At 39.6% G+C, this 26,766-nt stretch overlaps 1 protein-coding gene across 4 annotated transcripts in view; it reads left to right on the top strand.

Annotated features, from left to right (window-relative positions):
- The window catches only part of LOC139767523 (uncharacterized), a 63,406-nt gene extending 40,354 nt beyond the window's left edge, over nt 1-23,052 (top strand). For all 4 annotated transcript variants that reach the window (XM_071696973.1, XM_071696972.1, XM_071696971.1 and 1 more), the window contains 7 exons: nt 1,265-1,292; nt 2,231-2,300; nt 7,227-7,356; nt 10,543-10,659; nt 12,153-12,896; nt 19,170-19,222; nt 22,019-23,052. In XM_071696973.1, coding sequence (XP_071553074.1) covers nt 1,265-1,292; nt 2,231-2,300; nt 7,227-7,356; nt 10,543-10,659; nt 12,153-12,896; nt 19,170-19,222; nt 22,019-22,040 — 1,164 coding nt within the window. In that variant the 3' untranslated portion in view covers nt 22,041-23,052. The remainder of the gene's footprint in view (nt 1-1,264; nt 1,293-2,230; nt 2,301-7,226; nt 7,357-10,542; nt 10,660-12,152; nt 12,897-19,169; nt 19,223-22,018) is intronic.
- The last annotated feature ends 3,714 nt before the right edge of the window (nt 23,053-26,766 follow it).

Below are 26,766 nucleotides of genomic sequence, written 5' to 3'. Positions count from 1 at the left end.
TTAGGTGTACTTTGTGTTGGTATCAGCAGTGCCTATCTCTCGACATAGGCAGCTGCTTACTTCATGACAAAGCATGCACCATTTTGAGCTCTGTTGAATACAGAAAATCGAGTTTCTTATAAACATTCCTGTACTGAACAGTATCTGCTCAAAAACATGTGCACCTGCCATCCACCCACCTCAGCTCTCAAATGTACTCATGTTGATTGCGTCAGTGGCATATCATCTGGGTGAGAGCAACACATTACCCCTATGTGGGGCTCTTGTATCACTTGATTGGGCTATGGTAAGCAGTTTTCTGATGATGATGGGGCCTTCTGTGATGGCCAAGTCATCCAGCTTCTTAATGTGAGTGTCAAAGATATGTGTGGACCAGAATTGATTTTCTTTTAAAACTTTAAGGAAACAGAAATGGTATGACGAATTTTGTTACTTGTAAATCAGTAGTGCGAATACAAGTGATTATGTTAAGACTCTGAATGTTTGGGGGAAAAACAATATGTGACCCATTCCCAGCTTCATAACAACAAATGAGCTGACCATAAGCCTTTCTTTGTGTCTCTAAATAGTTTTTCATTTATGAAATTGTGTTTTGAACTGTGTTTTTACTTGCTGTCAGTCTTTAGGAAATTTGGTGTTACAACTGTAATTTTTTTTTGTTATAGACGAAAGGTTTTTACTCATCCATTGTTCTCCAGATATTTATGGAATGCGTACACTACTCTTTAGTGAAACGCTGTAGTATTTTTGGGGAGATTTTTCATAATCAAGTGTTTAGGTTAATAAGTATATTGTGTGTTCATAGAAATGTATGGTTATCAACTAATTAATGTGAGATGAATTAAGAGTTTAATGATGTGTCCAGACATTAATTATTTGCTGATTTCTAAGTGTCTTACCTGAAGCTGTTAAGATATGGAAGAAATATGTTCCACTTTATGACACATCACAGTCAGTGTTGGTCCCATTAGAATGTGTACTGTGCGAAAATACATTGTGAAATCCCTATGTTTTTCTGATGTTATAGATGATTCTTCTCTGACTTCATTAGGCATAATAGTAAAAACTGTATACCATTAGTGTGTACAGCTTTGAAAAGACTATTGAAAAAATAAGCAATTGAATATGTCTACTGTGGTATGTCTGCTGAAAATACAGATATTTATGTTGATTCACTGTCATTTTGGAAGTTGTAATCTTTGTGATGGAGAACTGCACTTTTTATTGCTATATCTAATACATTATTTTTTTTTACCTTTTACAGAAGAAGAACCTGTGGGAGAAGAATAAAGGTAAGTAGAAACATTTTTGGAAGTGATGTGTCATTAAAAATGCAGTTTAGAAAGCTGAAGTTGGGTCAGATTCATGCGAGTGTTCTTATGAATGAGTTTGAAACCATAGTATTCTTAGGTGCAGGTGAATGTAAACCAGATAACCTAGAAGTGAACAGAAATGTGTATGCTGAAAAGATCTTTAAGAAAGACACATGAATCAAAGCCTAAGATTTTAAGATGGTATAGACAAGTGCAGTACGTGGCAGGTAAGTTAGTGAAAAGGACATATGTGGCACTGTGCACGAGGGCACAAGAAAAAGAGGTAGCTATAAAAGTGATGGAGGTATGTAGTGAGTGGGCCATTTCAGGCCATAGGTATTTCAAACGAGGATGCCAGGGGAATTCTTTATGACTGTGTAACTTTTAATAGAAGAATTTTGTGTGTGAGAGGGATATTTTGACTGGAAACTATTTGTAGTACTTGCGGATGAACACAGTGTATTGAGATGTGCTGTTATTGGGTAGAACTAGGATATTTGAGCCATTTCTCTCTCTGTACCTGGTTCTACCTCACTGACATGGGAATTGGTGATTATGTGTAAGAAAAAATGAATGTTGTGTGCAAAGTGAGACGTAAGCAGTGCCTTTCGTTTGATTGAATTATTCATTACAGCATATTAGACATAGGTTGATGATCTGTATTTCAGTTATTGAACTGAGAGGTTGTATACCTTTGATCATCCATATGTAAATATTGTGGTGGGATTTTATTATCTTCCACTAGGAAAATAGTGAGGTTAGGGATATTGTGTAGCATTAGTTACAAGTTATATAACTTGAGTGGAATCAGAAATGGATCAACAGCAGTCAAAAGAATTAGGAAAAGTTTGGTTTATCTGTATTGTATATCTCATTGGAATTGTTTGATCTTGATGACTCAAATTTCTTTCCTTCAGGAGCAGCTGCAAAGAAGGAGACCCAGTCCAGTGACAATCAATCATCGTTTGGTTCTCAGTATGGTGAAGGGTATGTATGTAGCTTGTATGAACTTCGGATTGAGCATGTGCAGATGAGTTTGTTTTCTTTTAAGTGCGATGTTTTGGTAGTTTACAAATTTAAAGAGCTTTTTCATTGGCTATTTTAATGAAATGAATGAATACTTTTTTATAGATGGAAATGCTGCTTTCTTTTATGAGTGTATATAGTCTTGTAGATGCTCGGGAGTTGGTTTTAGTTTTAGTTTGTAAAGGGGGTAAAAAAAGAAAAGAAATGCAACTATATGAAAAGAATTATCAGTTTTTTTTTCATTTTTCTGTATCAGGTTATGATATACAAGTGTACAGTAAACCCCCAGAAAAGTACACTGTTAATGGGGATACCAAATCCAATTACCCCAGTTTAAAGAAAGCACTCTAACCCTTTCAGACTGGGCTAGGTTTGAAAAAGGTGCCTCTCTCAGGTGGGTAGAAAATTAAAACTTGAAGGATATATAAAAAAGATGGCTACTGACATTCAAACCCTCGGGGTATGCTTGTTATTTATAACTTATTGCATCGACTCCAGTTAAAACTAGCGTACACCCCAGAAGTCATAGTATATCATCCACTTCCTCATTCCCTCCACCATCCTTTGTTGATTTTGAATGGTTCTCGGACACCGTATTGGGAATCACTTTTCTTAGTTTAATAATAAGTCCAAGTACCGTGGTCATTGGCTGTTGTTGTCAGCTGAACCTTGGAGGTAATGATACTTACAGTACTTGTATGTGCATCTAGTGAGTAAGGAAACTTCTTGTTCCTTCAAATGTGGGCAGATAAACTAAGTGTTAGTCTGTGGTGATCATACTATATGCCCTGTAACATGTGACCTTTAACCCTTAAATAGTGAAATAGATCTTGCACGACTTATCAAGAAGTGTACCTCCTTGGTATTCACCTTTTCCTTTGTCCCTTCACAGCTGACATGTATACCCTCTTTGTCGTCCTCTCCTCACTCATCTTTTCCAGATGTCCAAACCATTGCAGCACACCCTCTTCAGCTCTCTCATACATACTCCTCTTATTGTCACACCTCTTTCATTTCTTATTCAATCAACTCTCCTTACACCACATGTTTCCCCTCTAACATTTCATTTCCATCTTTTTCACCCTCCCCTTTACGTTTTTGTGTAAGGCCCACACCTCGCATTTGTACAGGACCAGCTATACCATCAAACGGGACTATATGCAGGAATACTATTATCATCAGATATACCCATCTATACCTCATATAATAGATGTGAATAAAAGCAAGGTTGTTAGATTTAGCAAGGTAGAGGGACTAGTTAGATGGGGTGTGAGTGTGAATGGAGAAAAATTGGAGGAAGTGAAGTATTTTAGTTATCTGAGAATGGTCATGGTGGCATATGGAGCCCTAGAAGCAGAAATGATTCGTAGGAAGGGTGAGGGGGAAAAAGCTGTGGGATCATTAAAGGTGTGTAGAATGAGAGGATATTATCAATGTGGGCCAAAATGGGTGTTTGAAGGTATAGTAGTTCCAACAATGTTATATGGGTGCTAAGGCATGGGCTAAAGATGAGAATGTGCAGGGGAGGGTGGATGTGTAGGAGATGAAATGTTTAAGGACATTATGTAGTGTGAGGTAGTGTGATCAAGTAAGTAATAAAAGGGTAGGAGAGAGGTATGGTAATAAAAAGAGTGTGGTAGAGGGAGCTGAAGAATGTATGTTGAAATGATTTGGACATTTGGAGAGAATGAGTGTGGAAAGGTTGACAAAGAGGATTATATGTGTCAGAGGTGGAGGGAAAAAAAGAGAACGGTGATATCAAATTGGAGATGGAAGGGTGGTGTGATGAAGATTTTGTGTGATTGGGGCCTGAACATGCAAGAGGGTGAAGGGCTTGCACAGGATAGATTGAGTTGGAACAATTTGGTATACAGGGGTCAACTTCCTGTCAATGGACTGAACCAAGGCATGAGAAACAGTTAGGGGAAACTATAGAAAGGTCTTGTGGGGCCTGGTTGCGGGTAAGGAGTTGTGGTTTCAGTGCATTTCACATGGCTGATAGAGAATAGGGGTGATTGAATGTAGTTTTTCTTCATCTGTTCCTTAAGGGTGTGGCCACAGCAAAAGAATCTTACTCCTTAACTAGTGAACCCCAGTGCCACTTCCTAGACTCTAGTGCCTCACCCTTAGGGCAGTGTTTTCAAAGGCTCCTACCTAATGTTCATTTTGACTCGTACTTTCGAAATACTTTTACCTGTTATGCCTCCCTCATGCTCCAACCAACTACATCTACCTGATCATCCTTCCTAATGTTCTTAATGATTACTTCTACCTGTTGTGCCCGCCTAATGTTACTGCATAATGCTCCTACCTACTACTTCTACCTAGTCCTCTTACCTAATGTTCCTACCGAATACTTCTCTCTGTTGGGTTTACCTAATGTTACTGCCTAATGTTCCATTGTACTACTTCCGCCTAATCCTCTAACCTAATGTTCGTACCTACTACTTCTGCCTAATGTTCTTTCTAATGCTCATGTCAAATGTTCTTACCTACTTATATTGGTTTTTTTTTTATTATACTTAAACGCCATCTCCCGCATTAGCGAGGCAGTGCAAGGAAGCAGATGAGGAATGGCCCAACCCACTCACATAAACATGTATATACATAAATTCCCATACATACACACATATATATACATATACATTTCAATGTATACATACACAGACATACATATATACACATGTACATATCCATACTTGCTGCCTTCATCCATTTTTACCTACTATTTGTACATATTGCTCCTTGCACTTTTCCGAAAGGCAGGTGTAGCGCATAGTGCATACTGTAGGGAAATCTAGAGCTATGAAGAGTGAGTTGATGCTGTCAAAGTGTTATGTGTGACGAGGAGAGACTGAATGTATTTTGACAGAAGGTTACATGACATGTGAAAAGTCACTTTTGCTGAGGCTCTACCATTAGGAATACAGTCTTGTCAAAAGAACTTCTTTGTTACTAAACATAGCACGGCCTTGGGCTGTAGGAGCCTTTAGAAAAGTCTTGGGTAAGACTGGAATTCTTTCTGGTCCTATGTTACCAGTAGGTTAATATACACTCACACACACCTGATGTGAAAAAGTACTTTATTGTATAAGAGTGTTGGGTGAATGAAATAAAATGACTGAAAACATGGTTAATGCTGACAGCTTACAGAAATTAAAGTTCTGTGAAATTAGAGGATGTTCAAAGATAGGTAGAAAGTACTCTCAAGGTAGAAAAATAAGTTAAGGTATATTTACAGAAAAGCAAATGGATTTGTATGTAGCATTTATGGATCTGGAGAAGGCATACGATAGAGTTGATAGAGATGCTCTGTGGAAGGTATTAAGAATATATGGTGTGGGAGGAAAGTTGTTAGAAGCAGTGAAAAGTTTTTATCGAGGATGTAAGGCATGTGTACGTGTAGGAAGAGAGGAAAGTGATTGGTTCTCAGTGAATGCAGGTTTGCGGCAGGGGTGTGTGATGTCTCCATGGTTGTTTAATTTGTTTATGGATGGGGTTGTTAGGGAGGTGAATGCAAGAGTTTTGGAAAGAGGGGCAAGTATGAAGTCTGTTGGGGATGAGAGAGCTTGGGAAGTGAGTCAGTTGTTGTTCGCTGATGATACAGCGCTGGTGGCTGATTCATGTGAGAAACTGCAGAAGCTGGTGACTGAGTTTGGAAAAGTGTGTGGAAGAAGAAAGTTAAGAGTAAATGTGAATAAGAGCAAGGTTATTAGGTACAGTAGGGTTGAGGGTCAAGTCAATTGGGAGGTGAGTTTGAATGGAGAAAAACTGGAGGAAGTGAAGTGTTTTAGATATCTGGGAGTGGATCTGGCAGCGGATGGAACCATGGAAGCGGAAGTGGATCATAGGGTGGGGGAGGGGGCGAAAATCCTGGGGGCCTTGAAGAATGTGTGGAAGTCGAGAACATTATCTCGGAAAGCAAAAATGGGTATGTTTGAAGGAATAGTGGTTCCAACAATGTTGTATGGTTGCGAGGCGTGGGCTATGGATAGAGTTGTGTGCAGGAGGATGGATGTGCTGGAAATGAGATGTTTGAGGACAATGTGTGGTGTGAGGTGGTTTGATCGAGTGAGTAACGTAAGGGTAAGAGAGATGTGTGGAAATAAAAAGAGCGTGGTTGAGAGAGCAGAAGAGGGTGTTTTGAAGTGGTTTGGGCACATGGAGAGGATGAGTGAGGAAAGATTGACCAAGAGGATATATGTGTCGGAGGTGGAGGGAACAAGGAGAAGAGGGAGACCAAATTGGAGGTGGAAAGATGGAGTGAAAAAGATTTTGTGTGATCGGGGCCTGAACATGCATGAGGGTGAAAGGAGGGCAAGGAATAGAGTGAATTGGAGCGATGTGGTATACCGGGGTTGACGTGCTTTCAGTGGATTGAAGCAGGGCATGTGAAGCGTCTGGGGTAAACCATGGAAAGCTGTGTAGGTATGTATATTTGGGCGTGTGGACGTATGTATATACATGTGTATGGGGGGGGGTTGGGCCATTTCTTTCGTCTGTTTCCTTGCGCTACCTCGCAAACGCGGGAGACAGCGACAAAGTATAAAAAAAAAAAAAAAAAAATAACATGCGTGAATATCCCCATTTTTACCTTGCCATTCTTGACTAGATTCAACAGCTAATTGACATTATGTATTCTTGACTTGGAGCCACTTACCTTCCTCCTTTGTGCATGCACACATATCATTTAGATGATTACTAATATCGTCCTCATTATTTAGGTGAATTTTGGTGTTTTTTCTTTCATTTTTTTACTGTGATTTGTTATGATATGAATATTATATTATTAAGATTTTTGCAGATCATTTCTATAGTATGGAGAGAATTTTTATATGGAACTTTGCTTGTATTTTACAGTTAACGAAAAATAATTTCATCTTTTAGGGGCGAAATGGACCGTTTCAACCGCTTTGGGCAATCTGGTGGGCCTTATAATGGTGCTGCATCACAGAAGTCATCAACACCGCAAGAAAAACTTGCTGGAGGACCCACAGGAACACTTATTAAGAGGCTTGTAAGTCATGTTTTGTTGATAACTTATGTTAAATGCCCACTTGTGTAATTAGAAGTTGGTGAAATCCTTGCCTAACGTTGTTGAGTAAACCAGATTATCTTCATATAATTACATACCTTTTACACTATGTCAAGTATATGAAATTATTACCAACAGTCATTGAATAAATTGGGATTTTCCATGTAATGCAGTTCATAGAGCTAGCTCAACAGACGACTTTCTGGGCCTTGCATGATATCTGCCCAAGAAATACAGGGTCTTCATATATTTCTGCTTTGTTGATGATAACCAGCTTGATGTAATTAGTATGTTAATGATAACCAGCTTGATGCAATTATATAAAGTCATCCTGAATGCGATTTCTCTCAATATTGACAGTAGTTCTGTTGACATCCACAGTTATTGGAGGCAGCTTATTCCAGTTTTCAGGCACTTTACCGTCTGTATAAAGAATTATTTTCTGGTACTCGTTTGAAATGAAATGTAAAACCTCCAAGCTTTAGTCCCCTAGGTAATGTTTTACTCGTGTAACATCACGACTCTAACTGAAAAGTATGATTTACTTAATTTTGCAATGGCGGTGTACCATATGGAGATGGCAAATAGGCCTGCTTGTCTTGTACGTTATTTTTTCTTTTATCTTAAGTTGATGACTGGTAGTGTTGTGGAGGTCAGGGACAATATGAGGTTAAGAAATGATAAAGATGTGAAATATGTCAAGAAGACAAAAGAATTTTTAAGACCTCATTTAACATTACCTGGCTACTGAGAGTGGTTGTATATATTGCTTGCATTAAAGTTTTTATTATTATTATTATTATTATTATTATTATTAATAATTTTTTTTTTTTTCGCTGTCTCCCGCGTTTGCGAGGTAGCGCAAGGAAACAGACGAAAGAAATGGCCCAACTCACCCCCATACACATGTATATACATACGTCCACACACCCAAATATACATACCTACACAGCTCTCCATGGTTTACCCCAGACGCTTCACATGCCTTGATTCAATCCACTGACAGCACGTCAACCCCGGTATACCACATCGCTCCAATCCACTCTATTCCTTGCCCTCCTTTCACCCTCCTGCATGTTCAGGCCCCGATCACACAAAATCTTTTTCATTCCATCTTTCCACCTCCAATTTGGTCTCCCTCTTCTCCTCGTTCCCTCCACCTCCGACACATATATCCTCTTGGTCAATCTTTCCTCACTCATTCTCTCCATGTGCCCAAACCATTTCAAAACACCCTCTTCTGCTCTCTCAACCACGCTCTTTTTATTTCCACACATCTCTCTTACCCTTACGTTACTTACTCGATCAAACCACCTCACACCACACATTGTCCTCAAACATCTCATTTCCAGCACATCCATCCTCCTGCGCACAACTCTATCCATAACCCACACCTCGCAACCATACAACTTTGTTGGAACCACTATTCCTTCAAACATACCCATTTTTGCTTTCCGAGATAATGTTCTCGACTTCCACACATTCTTCAAGGCTCCCAGAATTTTCGCCCCCTCCCCCACCCTATGATCCACTTCCGCTTCCATGGTTCCATCCGCTGCCAGATCCACTCCCAGATATCTAAAACACTTTACTTCCTCCAGTTTTTCTCCATTATTATTATTGTTATCATTATTATTGTTATTATGGTGATGATTATACTTAATCGCTGTTTCCTGTGTCAGCGAGGTAGCACCAGGAAACAGATGAAGAATGGCCCATCCACTCATATACACATATATATATACATAAACGCGAAACCACAGCTCCCTATTCACATCCAGGCCCCACAGACCTTTCAATGGTTTACCCCAGACATTTCACATACCCTGGCTCAGTCCATTGACAGCACATCGACCCTGGCATACCACATTGTTCCAGCTCACTCTATCCCCTGCACACCTCCCATCCTCCTGTATGTTCAGGCCCCAATTGCTCAACCCTTAAGCTTCGTTTCATTCAGAGCCAGAACATTCAACTTTCTTTCCTCAAGCATACTACCTAGCTTTACTTTCATCTCTTCTTGAGTACATCCACACACATTCAGACACCCAAATCTGAGCCTTTGAGGAGGATGAGCACTCCCCGCTTGACTCCTGTTTCCCCCTTTAGAAATTGAAATACAAGGAGGGGAGGGTTTCTAGCCCCCCACTTCCGCCCCCTTGAGTTGCCTTTTATGACACGTGGGGAATATCTGGGAAGTGTTCTTTCTCCCCTATCCCCAGGGATAAATATTGATATTATATATATTTATATGTATGAGCAAATGAAACCTTTCGTTCATTTGTTCATGGTACTGCCTCATTAACGCAGGAAACAGCAAACAAGTTTAAGATTTTAGGGGGATGTCTGCTTTGGGTATTACCCTGATAGATAAGGCTTATAAACAAATGGTAAAAATTTATATTTATCAAACATATACTTCACCTTTGTAGGACTTTTGATCTGACAGGTTAGATTGCATACTTTGTATGAAGTCTTTGTTCACTTATTTATCCATGATGTTTGTCATTATGACATATTTACAAGAAACCTAGTGCAACCTATACATTCCCAGTGTTAGATGATTATTCTAAGAGTGGAATAAGATCTTTGTTCAAGTGTTTATCAGTGATGTATCATCTTAACTTTCCTCATTAGCTGAAGTATCCGACGATGTGTGTTCAAGTGTTTATCTGTGATGTATCATCTTAACTTTCTTCATTAGCTGAAGTATCCGACGATGTGTGTTACTTATTATTGGGTCATCCAATAATGGTTAGTATTTTCTGCTGGGTCAGTGTACACATGGCCTGAGAGCTTGAAGGATATGCCTCTGCCTTGGTGATTGTATGAATGCTGGGGAGTGCAGAGATCTTTTCTATCCATACCAGTTATTGTTTTATTGCAGAATAACTGTGGATTTTTAAAATACTCTCCTTTCCATGGCAGTCTTGTGTAGTAGACACAGCAATGAAAGCCACAAGTGATAGGAAATATATTTGTGTTTATATATTGATGTTTGTATATATGTATTAGATGATTCACTGTTAAACATAAGACAGAAGTTTCGTTTTCAAACCAGTAGATCTCTGCATATGATTAAAGATTTATTATCTAGCCAGTAGATCTCTCCTTAAATATTTTTGATACCATTGCAGGTTAGTTTATGAAATTTTTTTCTTCCCTTAGGCTGAATGCTCAGTGAAGCACCAGGATGATGCACAACTTGCCTCTGATGTGATAACTTTGCTTTTGAAGTCGCTGAAGGAGTACCACCAAAGAAGAGGATATGGTGAAACTGCTCGTGTGAGTACTGTATTGCTTAATTGTTTGCGATTTACGTTTCCTTTCTCATCAGCCTTTTGAACATGATATTTTTGTTTTGCAAGTCTGCCAGTAGGCTGTTGGTTAACTGGTTAAGCAGAAAAAGAGAGAGAACGGGGAAATATGAATACAGTAGAGACTAGGAGTGGTTGATATTGCACATTCATGCATTGTCATTGACTAATCCTGTGCTCAGACACATTTTCAGTGTCGCATATGTGATTTTGCAAAATTTGGTTGAATGTGATTCTCTGGGTAACTGAAATTGAAGCACGAGTGATCGTCTTGTAAGAGATGAGGATTAGGACAAGGTGTATGCTTGAATATGTGGGCTTAAGAATGAAGGAGAGAGGGGTAGTAGTCGAGGAATTAGGGTAGAGCACTGGGAAAGGGTTGAGGAAAAACATGGCGGTCAGTGGAGACAGGACTAGGGAGCATCCCCCTGCCGACCTATCATAGGCAAAAACTTGTCCCAGTTGTGACCATCTTGGATGTAAGGTTATAGGGAATGGGGAAAAAGGAAGAGAATTCCACGCCCATGCTAAGAATTCAACAAGTGGAGGAAAAGTGTGTGAGGAGATGCCGTGTTTGTTTTTATCAAATCCAGGTGAATTTACTGGCAGACTATGTGAACACTACAGCATTTTCACCAACATGTGAGTTAGAGACTTCAACATTTTGATTAATGTTAAACTCAAGCCTTCGTCACCAGTGCTCTTAAAAAGTGCAGTATCATTAAGTATCTGATATGGAGTTCACCTGTTATGGAGACTCTTTTGCTGTGGCCGTCCTCTTGAGGGCGTTCCCCTAATGGGAATGAGCAACAAAGGTAATAGATCGATAGTTTATCTGATATACCTGTGAAATGGCAATAGTTTTTGGATCAGATTCAGCACTCTATGTCATGATGATGGTGGAATAGTAATCTTGTGGTAAATTATGTTGTTTTGGGTTTAATCTGTTTGAAGAATTATTTAAGAGGAAATTTTTGGTCAAGAATGTAACCCCCTTCCCATCAATCCCATGTGTGGCTTCCAGATTTTAATTAGCCTGTCCAACAGATGAATTAGAATTTTGTTCTTAATTCTTAGAATAATATGCTTAATGTAGTTAGTCTCAAAATAAAAAACTGTATTCCAAAGAATTTTCATGTTAATGGGACACCTGTATGATTTCATCTGCAAACCTTGAACTCTCAAAAGGCAGATTTTGTGATGTTCATTTTGTAGAGTTTCCTGGATATAATGGAGCATGAAAGTTATTGAAGGATAGTGAATAGTGTGTTTGAAATGGCAGTAGGAAACAAGTGAGGTTTAGAAAGGCATAAAGGTTGAAATTGCATTTTTGCACCTTTGAATCTAACCACTGCAGCTAATATGTCTCAAACTCATGAACTTGTTAATTTGCATTTTTTTAATTGTATGTTCAGAAGACCAGTCAGTATCTTATATATACATATATTGACTCCCCTACAGCTTTTAGACGAGTCAGAGGTAAAGTTCAACATAATAAAAGCTCTGCAGAACAACCCACAAGCAGGAAGAATGAACAGTGATCCCGGCTCTCAACAGAATTATTCATCACAGTATTACCCCCCTCCGGGAGGTTCAAACAATTACCCACCTTCAGGAGGTTCAAACAATTACCCGCCTTCAGGAGGTTCAAACAATTACCCGCCATCAGGAGGCTCAAACAATTACCCACCATCTGGAGGTTCAAACAATTACCCACCTTCAGGCAGTTCAAACAATTACCCACCATCTGGAGGTTCAAACAATTACCCACCTTCAGGCGGTTCAAACAATTACCCACCTTCAGGTGGTTCAAACAATTTCCAGCCCCCAGGAGGTTCAAACAATTACCCACCTTCAGGCGGTTCAAACAGTTACCCACCTTCAGGTGGTTCAAACAATTTCCAGCCCCCAGGTGGTCCAAACAATTACCAGTCTTCGGGAGGTTCAAACAATTATCATCCTCCGGGAGGTTCCAACAATTTCCAGTCGTCAGGAGGTCCAAATAATTATCACCCTCCAGGAGGTTCATCCATTTTCCCCCCCATAGGAGGTTCATCTAACTTTCACCCTCCAGGAGGTTCACCTAATTACCCCCCTCCAGGTGCTCCAACTAATTACCCCCCTCCCGGAGGTTCGACGAATTTCCCTCCTCCAGGAGGCTCAGCTAATTACCCTCCTCCGGGAGGTCCCAATAATTACCAGCAGGTGAGATGCCATTTTCATTCGTATCAGTATATGAGCATAAGCATTTAAGGATTTTTCACAACTTTGTGTTAAAAATGTGCACCTCTCACTTTTTGTTGTTCACCTTATATATATGGTTTTGGGTTGCGGATACTTCAGTTTTGTATTGCTTTATTTCAAAGGACAAGGAATGCCATTAGAAGTAAGTCACTTGTAAGAGTTGAACGAAATTTCTAGAGATGTTCCATAAAGCCATGTTATGGTAATCTTTCACACTTCTTATCTGCTTCTACTTGTGATTTAATGATAAAATTTATTTCTTTGTCCCTTCCTGGTGATTTGATATTGAATTATATTTCTTTGGCTGTTCCTGGCATTATCTGATGATATAGGAAACAACAAGCAAATGTGAAAGGAAGAAAAGAAATATATATTTTAACATTTCCCATCTCTTTAAATATCCAGCTGACTTGTACAAATAGTAGTAGCATGTTTTAGCAGTAAGCATTCCTGACCGTGATGCATTCATGGGCCGCCCAGGACTGAGCTCATAGATTTGTATCCTGGTTGTGGCAGGAGGCCCACAGGCAACTTGGCTGTTCATCAACCCCTGTTGGTTAGTCAGTTAAATAGGTATGTGGCTCGGGCAGCGAATGGAACCATGGACGTGGAAGCGAATCACAGGGTGGGGGAGGGGGCATAGGTTTTGGGAGCGATGAAGAATGTGTAGGAGAGAACATTGTCTTGGAGAGCAAAAATAGGTATGTATGAAGGAATAGTAGTTCCAACAATTTTGTATTGTTGTAAGGCTTGGGCCATATATATATATATAAGGTTGTGCTGAGGAGGGAGGATGTGTTGGAAATGAAATGTTTGAGGATGGTATGTGCTGTGAGGTGGTTTGATCAAGTAAGTAATGAAAGGGTAAGAGAGATGTGTGGAAATAAAAAGTGTGGTTGAGAGAGCAGAAGAGGGTGTTTTGAAGTGGTTTGAACATATGGAGAGAATGAGTGAGGGAAGGTTGACAAAGAGGATTTATGTGTCTGAGGTGGAGGGAAGAAGGAGAAGCAGGAGACCAAATTGTAGGTGGAAAGATGGAATGCAAAAGATTTTGAGCAACCGGGGCCTGAACATACTGGAGGATGAGAGGTGTGCAAGGAATAGAGTGAATTGGAACGGTGGTATACTGGGGTCGAGTTGCTGTCATTGGACTGAACCAGGGCTTGTGAAACATCTAGGGTAAACCATGGAAAGGTCTGTGGGCCTGGATGTGGATAGGTAGCTGTTGTTTCGGTGCATTACACATGACAGCTAGAGACTGAGTGTGAACAAATGTGGCCTTTTTTGTTAGTTTTCCTGGCACTGCCTTGCTAAAGTAGGGGGTAGCGATGCTCTTTCCTGTGGGATGGGTTAGTGCCAGGAATGGATGAAGGTCAGCAAGTGTGAATATGTACATGCGTGTGTATATATATGTAGGGGTTCAAAATAAGAAGAGAGAATGATACTGTACTTACTAGAGATTATTATTTGATAGTTAATGATGCTCAAGTGAGATTACCATGGCAGCTCATAGCCATAGTTAAGTAAAACCCCTTAATTTAGACATTCGTGACCCAACTAAGCCGATGGGCTGTCAATCATACTTCGAATACTCACTTCCCTTTATACTAAGGGAAAGTCTATAACCTTCTTACTTTTAATACCTAAATTGAATGAAATGGGTACACATAACATGAAAATTAAATGTGCATAAGCAGGCAGTGACTGGAATCTTAATATCTGACGGGTTACATCACTACTTACATAGTCATTATGTGTGGGTCCGCAGACTCTGTTACATTTAATATCTGAAGCTACTCATAGTATCAGAAACAATGTGACATGCATCCTAACACGACTGCTTAAATATCTAAGGCTACTCACAGTAGCAGAAACAGTGTGGCATGCCTCGTGACACAAATGCTAAAAGTAATTAAACATCCTAATTCACAATTGCGATGGACTTCTTGTTCTCTGGTGCTAAAAATTCACTTAAGTGTGTAACACATGGTCTTCGCTGGATTTTTTATTAGCTGGACTGCAACCAGGTATCTGGGCGTGAGTGTGTCTGTGGCCAAGCAATGGACCCTCGTCCTTCACGTCAGGTCGGTCCATGCTCATGTTTCCTACAACGGCGCTGGGTCAGTCATGCCAGAAGCCCATCCTTAACCCACCCAAACCCAGCCTTTCTAAATATTACCCTATATTGAAGATTAATTACTGTATGTCTTCAAAATTGTCATGACTATATATGTTATCATTGAGCGGTGCTGGGGATGCGTTCTACCCATACGTGATTTCCAGCCTTTCAACCCACATGATAATTTGCTACTTTTAGATATATAGTACTGTTATGACACATGTATCACATTAAATTCTCAAGTGGTTTACTTGAAGGAATTGCTAGTATCAAGAACAAAGGAAAGAGTAATACATTACTGTAATCATCAATGTATTTCTTCACAAACCAAAATATTTCATTTTTCATTTATACTAGCACGAACTACCATCAAAAGAGTTTATTGTAATCATACAGCACAAGCTGTCATTCGTTAAAGAAAAAAGGAAGAACCAAAAAATCTTGTAAGAAAATATCTATTTCTTGATTACAAAGAATCTAAAGAAAATTAAGGTTATGGTTAGGGCATCAAAAAGCTACTTCTCATGGTATTTTTGAAAGTATTTGTTCAACTGCATTGACTTATTGCATTTGCTGCACTGAATCGTACAACTCTTCTTGCACACAGAGTAGCATCTTACTGGACTAGGAAATGACTCTATTCTTTAGCCTTGGTTTTGACTGCTTCACCATTACTGCAGCTAAGCTTCGTTGGAAGTCTTTTAGCTTCATTTGATCATTTGTGCACAATTGATAAATTCTCCAACTGTAAACTACTGCAGTGCTGACTGCATGTACAGTCAGAGGCCATTACCATTTCTTTCCTTTGATTGCTGGCCTGTAATCTGTCTGTGCTCTGTCCATGATATCTCCTCCACCCATTCCACTGTTGTAATGTGCAACAACTTGTGGCTGGGGTATCGTTACTGGTCCTTTCTTTTTCTCCCATTGTTTTACTTGTGTAAATGGATCAACTACACTAGCATTACTATATAAGGTTACGACTGAGTTATCATTCCAATTGACTATCTCGACATCTTCATCTGATCTATAATCATATTAACTTCTTTCATTTTTTTTGTCTTGGCCACACTCTTCACCGCACACCCTTATTGTGCCAGCAGCTCTGTATCCAAGAGATTTCAGACCTGAAATTAAATCATAGATGTAAAGAAGTTATCAGAGATAATGTGGTGAGAGGTAGGGATTTTAAAGTACTTTGAGACACTCCTTGACAACAAGTGTACCAAGAGGAGTCTCTTTGCTGCGCATTCCATCCTTTTCTTCATATATGGTAACCCTGTAAGTCATTCCACTAAAGCTGGCAATTACTGAGCATTTGAAGCCAAACCTGATTGGCTTTCCTCTTATGAATAGCTTACATGAATGCCTCCAAAATGTGGAACCACAGAATCATCAGTTTTAAGGTGTTCATGGAGTACACCAAACGTGAGTAAAGACTGGGTTAGAATTTCATGGAGAGGATTGATCTTTGCCGACTCATAGTTTCTGCTAAAGTCCGACAGGATAGATCAGATGATTTACTCCAATAGTCTCTCTCACTTGTACAAAGGTTGTACCCAGAAAGTAGTAATAAACCAAGAAAATTCTTCATTTCTTATGATGTTTGAAAGCTTGGGATGACTGAGCATGTTCTGAAACATCCTCTCAAAAACAGACCACTCCGACACACCAGCGAGGTTAGGGCATTTTTTTGGTAGGGTCTGTTTTGCACTTTCCTGTTTGTCTTGGATCAGGTCTGGCTGAGGAGCAACACGGCTGCATTTCCATTTTGGTAGATCTCTTTTTTGTCCCTGTTCGTACAGGTATTTTCAACAGGTTCCTCATAAGACGCATCAACTTCACTCTCAATCTCTTCTGGCATTGTCTTTTCATCTTCTAGGTTATTGTCATCTTGTTCATTACCACTGCCATCACCACCAGCAGATGGGTCAGTAATAGCAATATCAACATCTCCTTCTGTATCTTCAGTGAAGTGTACAACATCCTTCAAGAACCAATAAGAAGTGATCCTTTGTCTGGAAAACATTCATTGGTCCATTTCCTTATCCTGCTTAAAAAAAAAACACATTTTGAAGAATGTATAACAATGCAATTTTATAAAGATATAACAAAGAAGCAATATTTATATCCAACAGTATTTCTTGGATTGTAATGTTCAGAACCAGCGTTTATGTATTGATAAACGTAAATATAGTATCACCATCAACATAGTCATGGGTAAAGCACAGATGTTACAGATCATCAGCTCAAGAACTACATATGTCGTCTTGCAAATGTACACTCACCTCATGAGAAGGATATAAGAGCAATTGGTGAAGTTTCCCCTGTGTCTGTCTTGTGTGGCATTCAGCTTGTGACTGAGAGAATGCCACAGGTGCAGGAGTCTTCTACACCTGTTGCCAGACACCTTTGAACAGGATGATGTCAAACACCAAACAAAAATGATAAAGTTTCTGTGAGCAAATAACCCTAAGGTTAACTACTGGAAAATTATATTTTTGGCCACAGTATGTTACACTGAAGCCAGATAAGGGATTGAGACCCATATTTCGAAAAGTAATCCTGTCACAATAAATCACCAAATTTTTAAAATCAGGACTACAAAAGTAGTCATTGGGTTTGGATGGGTTAATACTCTTGCAGCTACTCGGCTCACACAGGCTGCACTCAACCAGGCTGCTCCGCTTACACATGCTGCACTCAACCAGTCTGCTCCGCTCACACCAGCTGCACTCAACCAGTCTGCTCCGCTCATGCAAGCTGCACTCAACCAGTCTGCTCCGCTCACACAAGCTGCACTCAACCAGGCTGCTCCACTCACACAAGCTGTACTGTTGTAATCAAAGTTATCAGTGTCTCTTGTAGACATTACTGACTCTACCGTCACAGGGGGCGAGCCATGCCCACTGTATAAAGACACCTTTTCTAATAAATCGAGGTGCTAGCTTACCAGGATTTCTTAGTGGATGTTGAGTGCAGCTTGTAAACAGGCTGGGTAAACAGGGAGGTAGGGTACTTAACTTCCCCCCACAGGCTGGGTAACTGTCTCCAGAGAGGTAGGATAGCTAACTCAAAATCTTTTTCACTCCATCTTTCCGCTTCCAGTTTAGTCTCTCGCTTCTTGTTCCCTCCACCTCTGACACATATATCCTCATCGTCAACCTTTCCTCTCATTCATTCCATACGTCCAAACCACATCAGCACACCCTCTTCTGCTCCCTCAACTACACTTTTTCTATTACCACACAGCTCTCTTACCTCTTCATTACTCACTCAATCATAAGCACCTCACATCACATATTGTCCTCAAACATCTCATTTCCAGCACATCCACCCACCGTACAAAGCAAATTATAGTCCAAGCCTTGCAGCCATATAATATTGTTGAAACTACTATTCCTTCAAACATACCCATTTTTGCTCTCTCAGATAACGTTCTCTCCTTCCACACATTCTTCATCACTCCCACAACTTTTGCCCCCTTCCCCACCCCATGACTCATTTCTGCTTCCATGGCTCCATTTGCTGCCAAATCCACTCCCAGGTATCTAAAACACTTCACTTCCCCAATTTTTCTCCATTCAGACTTATATCCCAACTATCTTGTCCCTCAACCCTGCTGAACCTAATAACCTTACTCTTACTCATTTACTCTCAACTTTTTCCTTTCACACACTTTTCCAAACTCAGAATCCAACTTCTGCAGTTTCTCACTCAAATTAGCCACCAGTGCTGTATCATTGGCATACAACAATTGATTCACTTTCCAGGCCTTAGCTAGGTTCTCAGTTTATTGATTATCCCTGAAGGGAGGGTGAACAACGGAGTTGACTTGCTACACCCAGGTTTCAAACACGTGTGCCCATGGATGCATTAGCGGTCAATAATGTTAACTTCTACACTACTGGACTCTGCCTAGCTGTAAGGAAATCCATCAGCTCCCTGCTTATGTGTGAAGTGCAGACTGGAAGACATTGCTTTTATTTTTAAAAGTTTTTCGTTTTCCAGAGTGCAAGCTTTTAGCTATGGATGATTTATGAATCTGTCTATATTCTTTGAGTAACCATACCTCTTAAGTTTACTTGATATTCATTTGTTCTTTATCTTTGCAGGGTGGAGGACAAGGACCTATTCCCTACAATGCGCCGCAGTATAATTCTAATAAGTAGGTTGTTGTGGGTTGCATGTAGCAATTTTTATTTCTTCTATTCCTCTAAAGGGCATTATGATTATTTAGTTAAGCCTTCTGATATATTTCAATGCCTTATGTGAATGGTCCTAACTTCCCTTTTTCATGGTTTGCTTTGACTGCTTTATATGCTTCAGTTCAGCTCATGAACAGCATGTCATCCTGTATATACCATGTTGCTTCAATGCACTTTATATCATCCCTGCTGTGTGTCCTCCTCCGTGTTCAGGCCATGAATGTTTGAGGCCTCTTTCGCTCCATCCTTCCATTTCCTCCTTGGTTGTCCCCTTTTCCTTGTTCCCTCTACTACTGATGTGTGTACCAGCTTACTCATTCTCTACATGTGTTCAATCCATTTCAGTACACACTTTAAAGCTCTTTTGAACACATGATTCTTAGTTCCAAACCTCTTTGTCATCCTGTGATATCTTATCGGATCAACCTTCTTCACACCAGTTATTATTCTCAAACATTTCAATCCTGACATATCCACATTCTTCTTTTTATTTGTTTATTCAGGGCCTGTATCTCATGTCCATATCCAAGGCCTGTGTCTCACATCCATAAACTGTCAGAATTATTATACTGTTAAACATACCTATATTTGACCTTACGAACTCTTGCATTCACCCACTCACCACTCTATTCATAAACAAATTTCACAGCCATAGTGACTTCATGGACTCACCTTCACCTAGAAGACTTTTAATCAACTTTTATATATAATTTTATACTTCAGTCTAATATATATATATAGACGTTTTCAACTGACTTTCTAATTGAACATATGTCTTTTCTCTTGATAAAAAGTCTTTTATGCTTCTGGCAGCTTCGGTCCCACACTGTGTATTTGCAACACCTTAGCATACACTATCCAGATCCGTAACTACCTCATATGAATCCTTGTTTTTATAAGTATTTGTTACACAAGTTCTTCACTTCTGAAGCCATTTGTTCCTTTCCCTCTGTCCGTGCTCCACCCTCTCATTTACCACTCTTATGTATGACTTCTCAGGATGAGCACCAAACATGCATATTTGATAAAAACATCATATGCAAAGCTCATCGCTTCCCTTTTCACTAAACCACTTGCCATTAAACCTCACTTCACACACCTTCCTGAGCCAAGTGCCTTCCTTTCATAAAGCATCCAGTAGTCCCTTGATGTACTTACTCCATCACATAACTTTTCCCTTACCTGTTACTACTTCCTTTGTCTGATCCGTTCACTGATGCTCCCATCTATTCTCTTGTTCTTATCACCTTATTAACTGTTTTTCAAACATTTTTTTGTCTTCTCAGAAGTTTGCCTAAACTCCCTCACCCAAACTCTCATTATGCCTTCTTTTTTTGGTAAGTGTCATATGCCCTCTTTTTCAGTCCTTGCACCTTTCTCTTTACTTCCTGCTGCGCTCTCCTGTGCCTCTGCCAATCACTTGCACTCTTTCCCAGCAGGTAATGTCCTTACAACTCTTGTCTTTCACTAACAGCTTTACAGCTTCATCCCGCCACTCACAACCCTTTCCCATCTACCCACATCCCACCTCCTGCATACCACGTACTTCTCATGCACACGTAAGACTACTTCACTAAATACCTCTCATTCCTCACCCACTTCCCTAGTTTAATTCATTATTATCTTATGCCAATCTTCACCTTATAATCCTGATATTGCCGTACACAAGCCTCATTTACAATCTCACTCTCTTTTACCATTCTCTTCCCACCCATATCATTTCTTTTTAAGAAGTAAAACCTACAAATCTTCACCATTGCCTCCACCAAGAAGTAATCAGACATCCCACCATTTACTCTTCTCAACACATTTACCCCCAAAAGTCTCTCAGAAGCATGCCTGTCAATTAGTACATGATCCAGTCATACTACCCACTTGCCATCTACCCCATTAACTAACGTATACTGATGTATGTCCCTCTTTTTAAAAGGTATCCCCAGTCACCAGTCCTTCATATCCCTGCTTGTGATTGGAAACTAAAAGGGGCAAGAGCCCATGGGTGTGGGAGCCTGGAAAGTCTCCCCTCCTGTTATTATAATTTCTAATTGTTCGAAAAAATGAAGGAGCCAAGTGAGAATTCTTATCCTCTTTAAAGGCTCAGGCTAGGATGTCTGTAAATGTGTGTGGACATAACCAGGATGAGAATATAGAACAGATAGGTCATGTGTTTGAGGAGAGAAACCTCTTATTCATGGGTTCAGTTATGTTGGTGACTGCTAGAACACATGGCTAATTGATGGAGGTAAATATCAAGTGGGATTTAAATGATTGCAGGAACTACTAGATAGTATGTGTCGAAGGTAGATGCTTCAGGGTATGGATTGACTGAGGAGAAGATAGAAGGTTGGATTAAAGGAAGTGTTTGAGGTATCGAGGGTATGAACATTTAGAAGGATGGGAGATATGCAATGATAAAACCTTTTAGTGTCATTTCATGTATAGGAGCAACATGGTGTTAATGGGCTAAACCAAGGCATGTGAAGCAGTCGAGGTGGACCATTTGATAATCTGTGGGGTTCTGATGTGGATGGTAAACTACTGTTTCAGAACAATATTTAGGAGCTACAGAGTCGATGCATGCAAATGAAACCGTTATGTTTATGTGTTCATGGTACTGCCTTGTAAAGGAAGGAAGGGCGATTAAGTATTAGAAAGATTTTTTTTTATTCCTGTAGTTTGATTCATATTGAAGCAAAATATGAAATATTCAGGATAGAAATAATGAAATAGAATTCTAATTTCTTTCTCTTTTTTAGTTATAGCTCAAGAATGCAATAATTTGAAGATACCTGATGTGAGGAGTGCACTCGTTCCTAAGCTGAAAGGAGAGAGATTAGAGGTTCAACGATCCTAAAATCCACAAATCACACATTCATACTTCCATTGACCCAGCTTTGATATTGCCATGGAGGTCTTTTATACTGTCCATAGAATTTAGTGGAAATATGTTTTGTGTAACTTTTACAGGTGCAATTCTGATAGACAGTCCATAAAAGCATCTATCAGGGCATAATTTATATATATATTTAGTCTGCTTGACTCCTTTTATCTTGGAACATTTTCATTCATTGTTTAGTTTGACATGGAATTTTTCCTCATCAGTCGCTTTTAATTCGACATTCTTTTCATGACCCATGGCAAACCATTATCAGACATGCCATCACAATACATCATCACCTGTGTCAGTTCTGTTGTTAGAACTACCCTCACTTCAAAATCATTTCATTGGTCTCGTCTGTTTTTTGTTGTAGCCTTCATTATGACGTTAGCAGTCCTCATTCTGCATGTAGATATATTATTTTCTCTAAGCAGATCTCTCACTTCTCAGAAGTCGTAAGAGTATTGTCTGTACTCAATACAGACCACTTTTGTGAAAGTCATAGCATATGACCTCCCTATTTAGACACCAGAATTTTCTTTCTTCTGCTCAGTTTTACGGAAAGGGTAGAAAGGAACTTGCTGGATGAAAAGCCGGACTAAGTGTTTTGTAAGTGTTTAAATAGAAATTATTTTAGCTATTTTCCTTATCTATTTCATTTAGATATTTAAGCTGAGTTTTTATCTATCTCATTTACATATTTAAGCTGTTTGTAAGAGCGGACCTATTTATCTTTTATTATACCAAGACCAATTTTATCTTAAAGGGTATAAATAAATTAATTGATGAGTAATGTCATATCATGTCAAAAAGGCATATTTTTCACCTTTTTATGAAATGTTGATACATGGTTTGATGTATGTTAGGTATTGATAGCCTGTAATTTTAAAAATAAAATAAAATGAATATCGATATTAATGTTTCACTTTAGGACATTTCAGTATCAGTGTTTCATTTTAGGACACTTGGACACAAGTTGTGAATATGAATGAGTGAAGTACAGTGCTTTATGTTTTAGAGCAAGTAATGGGGGGGAACAGTATAAAATGATATGTAGATAGATAGATTAATAGGTTTCCCCACTTGAAGAGCAGGCCCTCTACAGTGATCACATGTGTCCATATGATCGTCACTTTCTTTTTCATACCATGTCTTGTGAGCCTTTGTGGTCACCACATAGGTCATGTTGTTGTTCTTTTTCTTACCATAAGTTTTGAACCAGAAGAGGGACTGTGATGATAACATTGTACTGGCAGATAACATGTAATAATTGATCCACTGGGCCATCCGTACCTCCAGGTCTCAGCTGGAGTCATAACACAGCAAGGTAGGTGTTACTATTTGCAGATAATATGTGGGAAACTCTGTGGAGAAACACCAGAAGCTGGTGGCAGAGCCTGGGAGTGTGCGCATGGAGAAAGTAATGTAAATGTGAACAAATGTAAACAAATGAGGCCCAGCAGGTTGGGTGACATAGGATGATTTGAGTGAAAGTTGAGTGGGGAGGACCTGGGATTGAACGTTAGTGGATGGAACTTCGATAGCTGAAGTGAGTCAAAGGGTTGAGGGAGCTGGTTGTACGAGGCTGTGCATGCACTGAGGACCCTGTAGGGGGAGAGGTCATTATCAAAGAAAGATGGGTATGTTTGAAAGTGTTAGTAGTTCCAACAAGTGTCGTACAGATGTGAATCTTCATTGTAAAAGAAAGTAAAATGGTGAAATGCATGAGGATTATGTCTCGTGTGAGGTGGGTTGATCGTACAAGGAACAACATTGTATGAAAGGGGTGTGATTTAAAAGCAGTCTGATTGAAAGGGTGGACCAGGATATGCTGAAGTGGGTTAAATGCATGGAGAGGAAGAGCGACAAAAGGCTGGCTTAATGGCTGTGGGTTAGAAAAGGGAGACACTGAGGAGACGGAAAGATGGAATGTAGAAGGTTTTGGGGTATTGGACTTTCAGGAGAGTGAGAAGTATGTGAGATAGAATGAAATGAATCGGCTTGGTATATGGGAAACAACAAAACTCTGTGGGCTGAACCAGTGCATTTCAAGTGGTCAATGTAAAACATAAAGTAGTCTGTGGACTGTGGCTGTATATAATTGGATCTGGTTTTAGCACAATATACATGAAAACTAGAGTGGGTAGGTGCAAATGAGGCCATTTTTCATTTGTTTATGGTGCTACTTTGCTTAGGAAGAGGAGAGAATTTTGCATCTGTAAAATAGAGAGTATTTTGAAATTAGCTTTGCTGTCCTTTTTATTTCTATCTATATATATCTCTGATGCCTGTTCCAATTGGAACTACCTCAAAGGAGTGGCCACAGCAACAGAGTTTCCATAAGTGAATAACTCCAGTGCCGCTTCTTAGCCTTTAATGCCTCACCTTTAACAGGCCACTGGCAGAGGGCAAATCTCGTGCAGTGTTTGCAGAGGCTCCTACCTATGTTCCTAATGATTACTTCTATCTAATGTCCTTACCTACTACTACTACCTAATATTTGTACCTGATGCTTCATCCTTAATATTCGTACTTTCTACTCCTATCTACTGCTCTTACCATTTTGCCAAAAGGCAGGGCTAGCACTTAGTGCTCACCGCAGGAAAATCAAGTTACAAAGAATGAGCTGCAAGAGTCAAGTGTTATATACGAAAAGGAGAGATTGTATGTTTATGGACAGAATGCCAGTAGTCCACATGTTAGTGAGACGGAAAGATAAGACAGTTCCCGAGGTCAGAAGAGTGCAACTTGACTACCACTAAAGTGCTGGCTCAGTAAACAGATGTCACGAACCCTCCTGATGCCCAGGTGGGTAGTACTGGTAATATACCTGAAATTAGCTGGTGTGAATTGCGCCAATAAAGTGTTGACAGAGATGAGCGTGTGATAAGGTTCTGTGTGAGCTCACTTAGCCAAAGGCTTCCATTGCTTGTCATGGTTACAACATTTCAGTTTCTTCCTCTAAAACTACCGAGTCAATTTGAACCAAACTTGGAAGGGTTTGTCCCTTTTCAGAATCATGTCCAATGACTAGCTGTCACCATTCAAGATGACCACAGGTACCAACGGAGCCAGGTGAGCAATACAGGCTTATTTGAGCTTTATTAGTATTTACTGAGATATTTCTTGGCCGTTACAAAGGAATTAAAAAATTTTAGTTCCTGTGTTTACACAGTTATTTATATATTAAAGAATAAATGACAATAAAAGTATAATCATCATCTAGTATGTATTTTATGCGGTGGGAGTACCATAATTTTTTCAAGTGCATTCTCGGAAAATTTCACCTTTGAGGACATGATAATAAAAGATGTTAGAGGGCTGATAATGATTGTTCTGTTTTCACAGGTGTGTCTTCATGATTGGACATTAATTTTCTGATTTGAGTATTTGTTCCTGTTTTTAAAAAGGATGGTACAAGAAAGCAAGGTTTCTAGCCTCTTACACTCCTACCTGTTAATTGCCCTCCACAAAACATGTAAGAAGTACATAGTTTGTAATATTTTTCCTATGTCTGTTGGGGTTAAATTTTGTGAAAATGCTTTAGTACTGAAAATATAGCAAGGTGTCCACTATTATCTCTTTTCTTATATTTGTTCAATTTTGAGGTCTCTTGTATTTTCAAGTATTACAAAATTCTAATTTGTCATGTTGTTAATTAACAAAAATAATTTTAATATCGTACATGATAGCAAGAGACTGGTGGCAGATTTAAGTAAGAAAATGCAAAAGTTTTTGACTGAGTTTGGGAGAGTATGTGACGAGGACATTGGGAATGAACGTGTATAAAAGCACAAAGTGTAGATCTAGCAGGGTAGAAGGATTGGGAGTGAACGTGAATAAAAGCACAATGTGTAGATATAGCAGGGTAGAGGGACACATTAGCAGGGATGTGAACTTGAGAAAATGTGGAGGAAGTGAAGTGTTATAGATACCTGGGAGTGGACATGGCAGCAATTGAACTATGGAGATGAAAGCAAGTCATAGGGTGGGTGAGGGGCTGAAGGCTCAAAAGGGGAGCATGAAGAATGTGTGGAAAGAGGCCATTATCTGTGTGTGAAAATGGATATTTTTGAAGCCCTAGTAATGTAGGCATGAGGATGTGCAGAGGAGGGTGGAAATGTTGAAAATGAAATGTTCACTGATGGTATGTGGTTTAAGGTGGCTTCATTGGGTAAGTAATGAAAGGATAAGAGAAAATTTTAGTAAACAGAAGGAGTGTTGTTGAGAGAGCCAAAGAGGGTGTGCTGAAATGGTTTGGACATAGGGAGAAATTGAGTGAAGAAAGGTCGACAAAAAGATATGCGTCAGAAATGGAGGACGAAAGGAGAAGAGGGATACCAAATTCAAGATGGAGGGACCAAGATTTTGAGTGACTGGGGCCTGAACATGCAGTAAGGTGAAAGATGTGCAGGCGATAGAATGAATTGGAATGATGTGGTATACTGTGGTCAATGTGCTGTCTGTGGTTTGAAGTGGCTGGGAGAAGGGGGAAATCATGGAAAGGTCTGTGGGGTATAGTTATGGATAGGGAACAGTGGTTTTGTTGCTTGGCTCATGACAGCTAGAGAATGGATGCGAGCAAATTCAACCATTCTTTGTGTATTCCTGGCACTGCCTTGTTTA

Source organism: Panulirus ornatus, chromosome 61, assembly GCF_036320965.1.
Source record: "Panulirus ornatus isolate Po-2019 chromosome 61, ASM3632096v1, whole genome shotgun sequence".
In the NCBI taxonomy this organism is placed as follows: Eukaryota; Metazoa; Arthropoda; class Malacostraca; order Decapoda; family Palinuridae; genus Panulirus; species Panulirus ornatus.
This window is presented reverse-complemented; position numbering and strand designations above follow the sequence as displayed.